General features: G+C 53.5%; 1 protein-coding gene across 1 annotated transcript in view; it reads left to right on the forward strand.

Moving 5' to 3' along the window:
* VOLCADRAFT_118233 (uncharacterized protein) overlaps nt 1-4,483 on the forward strand; it is a gene marked incomplete at both ends in the record, with an annotated part of 7,947 nt that extends 3,464 nt beyond the window's left edge. The window contains 4 exons of the mRNA XM_002952898.1: nt 82-364; nt 987-1,064; nt 2,106-2,259; nt 4,053-4,483. Of these exons, the coding sequence (XP_002952944.1) occupies nt 82-364; nt 987-1,064; nt 2,106-2,259; nt 4,053-4,483 (946 nt within the window). The remainder of the gene's footprint in view (nt 1-81; nt 365-986; nt 1,065-2,105; nt 2,260-4,052) is intronic.
* Between the last annotated feature and the right edge of the window lie 3 nt (nt 4,484-4,486).

Here is a 4,486-nt window from a genome sequence, read left to right on the forward strand (position 1 = left end):
CCATCTGCAGTTCCTTCATCTGCATCCAAATATCCTCACGCTCACGCTCACGCTCACCCTCACGCTCACCCTCACGCTCAGGAGTTGGAGGCGCGATTTCTCCAACGACAACAACAGCAGTACAAGCAGGAACAAGATCAGGAAGAAGAACAAGGTCCAGGACGGCAGCAGGACGGGGAGCAGGAGGGGGCCAGCATGGCGCTTCAAGCCTTGGGCGGAGGGCTGAGTGTCGCGACCCGTGGGTCGGCCGGGAGCAGCTTGATGTCGAGCAGTGGCGGACGGGACGTGGTAGCGGCGGCTCGTACGGCAGCGGACTTTTTGGCTATGAAGCGCACCTTTCGAGGGCTGGAGATACCGGCGACGGGTGCGTGACGGGGGAGGGGAAAACGTGTGTGTATGTCTGTCAGTCTCTCGGGGGGATTGTTTGAGAGCGTGGATATAAAGAAATAGGCAGGGCGTGTGTTTTGGTAGTTGGCTGGCTTGTACGACCCATACTCGCTCCTTGCTCTCCTTTTTCTCTGTACGTCACTTATTCAAGGGATTTATGGTGGTCCGGGTAACTCCACCATCGCCGCCCGGTTTCCACGCGCCCCTCCCCCTTCCCTTTTCTGTTGTCTCTTCAACTTCTGCACATGTGTGAATGAATGAATGAATAAATGAATGATTCCTTACGTCCTCATCACTATCACCATCATCATCATCATCACGCGCGCGACGCACTCTCGAACGCCAACAATGGTGGTTGGTTTGGGCTTCTTCGCCAAGCATCCATTCGCCTTCACTACCAAGCTTGCGTCGTTTGTTTCTTCTCGTGGCTCGGCTCGCCTCGGCTCTGTTCGGTTCTCCCTTGCTCGGTTTATACTTCATACCTACGGCAGCTTTTTGAATTTATAATACATATTTTACATTTGTATAAAATGCATCACTCACGCACTTTATTGCTGTCCTCTTTCCCGCTTTCCTCTCCTTTTAACTCTTTTCCGCAGGTGCCGCCCCGAAGGCCGCACAGTTGGCGGTTGAGGGCCTCAGCGGGAGAGCGGCGGTTTACTCTGAAGAGGGTGGCGGTGGGGGGGGGAGTTAGGGGGAGCCGGGGATGACCGGGGGTCGGGGGGAACGGGGGGAAAGACGAACCACGAACGATTGAAGCTGCTGCCAGGGCAAGAGTGTACAAGAAGCAGAACTGACCAGGAGGCGTTCTTGAAGGGGGAAGGGGGGCCGGGGGAGAGAAACCCACCACACAGAAAGACGTAACTGTAAACCTGGACCAAACCAAGACTGGATGAGGCGTGTGCTTGTATGTATGTATGTATGTATGTATGTATGTATGTATGTATGTATGTATGTATGTATGTATGTATGTATGTATGTATGTATGTAGGAGGGACCTTGGGGTTGGGGGGCTCGGAAGGGTGAAGCCACAGGACTCCTGGGTGGTTAGCCCCAGCACATGGTTTGCAGGTCCGTGGCTTTTGCACCGTAATGACTCTTGCATCGTCCATCGCCATCGGAGCCCTAGTCCTAGTTTGAATCCTATCTCTGTTTCCGTAGTGGACGACGAAAAACAACACTGGTCGCCAAAAGTCCACTTCATCGTCCTTGAAGGTTTTCACGTCCCACTTCTTCCTTTAAAAAAAAGCTTGTGGCTTGTTCCTTTGTGTTAATTAACTCAGCCAGCCGTCAGCCGCCCATCCATCTTCCCACCCTCAATTATCTATATCTGTTCATATCGTTCCTTTCTTTTCTCGCTGGCGCTCTCAGTCCCCTTTGTCGACCCAAATGGAAAAGTTCGATGGCGCACAAGAAGAGGAAAGGAAGAGATATATCCACAACAGCGGAAAAAAGCATCTTCTGCATTAACATCAACATCAACACCAACCGCAGCAACAGGGTTGTAAAGGCGATCAACAGGTAGTCTGACAGCAGGCCTGCTGCCGCGTCAGCACAAAGAACCCGCCCCTCCCTCCTTCCCTCTTCCCCCTCCCCTCCCACTTGCACATACGAATACACACACATACACATATGTCCGTTAGAAGTGGCGTATGGGAAGAAGGAAGAAAAACGTCGCTCGCCATGACTGCCACTTCCTTTTCTTCTACGTCTCCAAGGCCAACTTCTCTCCTCTGTGAAGCCGCCGCCACAGCAGAGCGTTCCTTCCTCCACCTATGAGTGGGCCCCCGAGGTCCTCCAGTTCGCTGGTGCTGGTGTTGGTGTTGGTGCTGATACGCCAGCTTGGCGGCTGTATTGGTGCTGCAGCTGGAGGTGCAGGATCCTCAGGCAGTCCTCTGTCGCCGTCCTCTCCATTATGACCACAATTTCAATTACAGAAAGAAACTTAATAGCGCTGAAGCATTTGCTCCGACCCCTCTGGATGTGCAAGAATCGGGCGTTGCGGCACATACCATGCGCCTCCCTCGGATCCAAAGTATTAGCTTACAAGTTCCACACAAGTTCCGCACACACGTGCGGGGGTGTCCGTAAACGCCGGGGGGAGAGGCATAGACGGACGGGCCATATCAGGGCGCCAAGCCTCTGCCTTCATCGTCCTTGAGGCTGTTTCTGCAACTGTGAAGGCCTTCAACCTTCGAACCGCTGAAAGTGTACATGTTGGAGCTGGTAATACTGTAAGTTCTCAGTCCTTCTTTGGGGCAGGCGCAACTGGAGTACTGCCGTCGGAAAGGGTGGGTGGTGGTGCAGTTCGCGGCAGATGGCACCTTTCGTCGTACAGCAGCGAGTCCGCGACGTGCTCCTGGTCCTCGTCGTTCTTTCGGGAAGCGTACTCCTTCCACCAGCTGCAACCAAAAGCAAGCGATAGGGCCCAGCGCCAAGACCCGGAGCTCTCATACCGTGGAAAGAGGTATTGCACGCTCAAAATAAGCCAAGCTGGCAGAAGGTTAAGGAGTATAAAAAAACGAGCATTACATATGGGGCCTATGAACGCGATGCATGCAACGCCAGCGTTACACCCAGGGCCAGAGAACGGAGGACCTACCTGCTAAGGCTCTGGTCTAGCTGGGCTTTCTTCTCTTCCTCAGTCAATTCACCTCTAATTGCTCGTAAAATGTGCTCCGGCAGCGCCGGGTTTGCAGCCCCTTGGGCCATGGACAGGGTTGGTGCAAGGATTGCGGAGCAAGACCTTATTGTGAACAAAGTATTCTCTTTGGATTGTGCAATCCAACTTGAGACTTGCTGGTAGACGACTTTCCTAGAAGGGATGCGGTCAATCCGCGACGACACGACTTCTCGCGATCGTCCTACTGCATGATCACTTTGCACGAACTTATGATAGCAGCTTGCTATTTGTTATACCGCTTGTATTTTCTTAACGTGTACCATGACTTATGGATCCTGCCGACCGCCGAATCATCTGCAAAGTGTAAGCCCAGAAAGCGCTCGTAAAGCGTGCCTTGGCTTTGAATATTGTGTATCTTTTGGAAAGCATTGGTGAAACTGGTCCTGATATGGAAGTTAGCCCTCAAAAACTCCCTTTTGGCTTCGCCGTGTCCCGCTTCCCCTAGCTGTCTACGCCAGTACGCCCGCTACACCTGCCCTCGCTGCAACACCGCCTACTGCTCTCTGACCTGCTACAAACAACATGGGGAACGTTGCACAGAGTCCTTTTACAAGTGCGTGGTCATGTCGCCTCCATGGCTGTCTGGCCTCACGAGTTTCCTTGTGACAAAGGCGCCAAGGGCCGGTACTTGCCTTGCCGACGATTGTGCCTGGTGCATTCCTTCTGGCTAGCGCTTATCTCTTGCTTCCTAACTATTGAAAACACACTGTACGGCATACACACCACAAGGCACACGTGCGTGATCATCACCCCCCCTTGGGAACCCCCTCTTCTTCACTTGCCTTATCCAGGTTTTTAAGCCGAGGCCTACTTTCTGACCATTAATATGAGCTGCAAATAACACCATATGTACGCATATCTATAATATATATGCGTGGCTATGTACAAACATATATGCACACAAATGTGCCTTTCAGTTCATTTCGCGGCGGCTCAGTGCATTTTAAGAACAGAAACGTTGGCCACTTTCCCGGTGGAGCAGGGAGCAGGCGGAAGGAGAGCTTCGAACCGTGCGGGTGGGCGACGAGCAGCGCCGCGCCATGCTGGAAATCCTCCGACGAGTGCATCAGCAGCATCAGGAGGAGGAGGAGGAGGAGGAGCAGCGGCGGCAGATTGAGTTGCTGGGGGAGTTCCAGGATCTCGGTTTGAGGACTGGATCCAGATCCAGATCCAGATCCGAATTGGGGGTAGGGCTGTCGGAAGGAAATGGCGACGGTGGCGAAGAAGGTCCACAAGACTATGATGATGTTGATGATGATGATGATGAGGAGGAGGAGGAGGAGGAGGAGGATAATGAGGTTGAGGAGAGGGGAGAAGAGGGGGACGGCGGCGGTGGCGGTGGCGATGGCGGCGGTGGCTGGGGCCCTCTGGCCGCATTACTGAGCAAGGAGACCAGGGCGCGGCTGCACAAAAGTC

The sequence above is a fragment of the Volvox carteri genome (assembly GCF_000143455.1).
Source record: "Volvox carteri f. nagariensis unplaced genomic scaffold VOLCAscaffold_33, whole genome shotgun sequence".
Classification (NCBI taxonomy): domain Eukaryota; kingdom Viridiplantae; phylum Chlorophyta; class Chlorophyceae; order Chlamydomonadales; family Volvocaceae; genus Volvox; species Volvox carteri.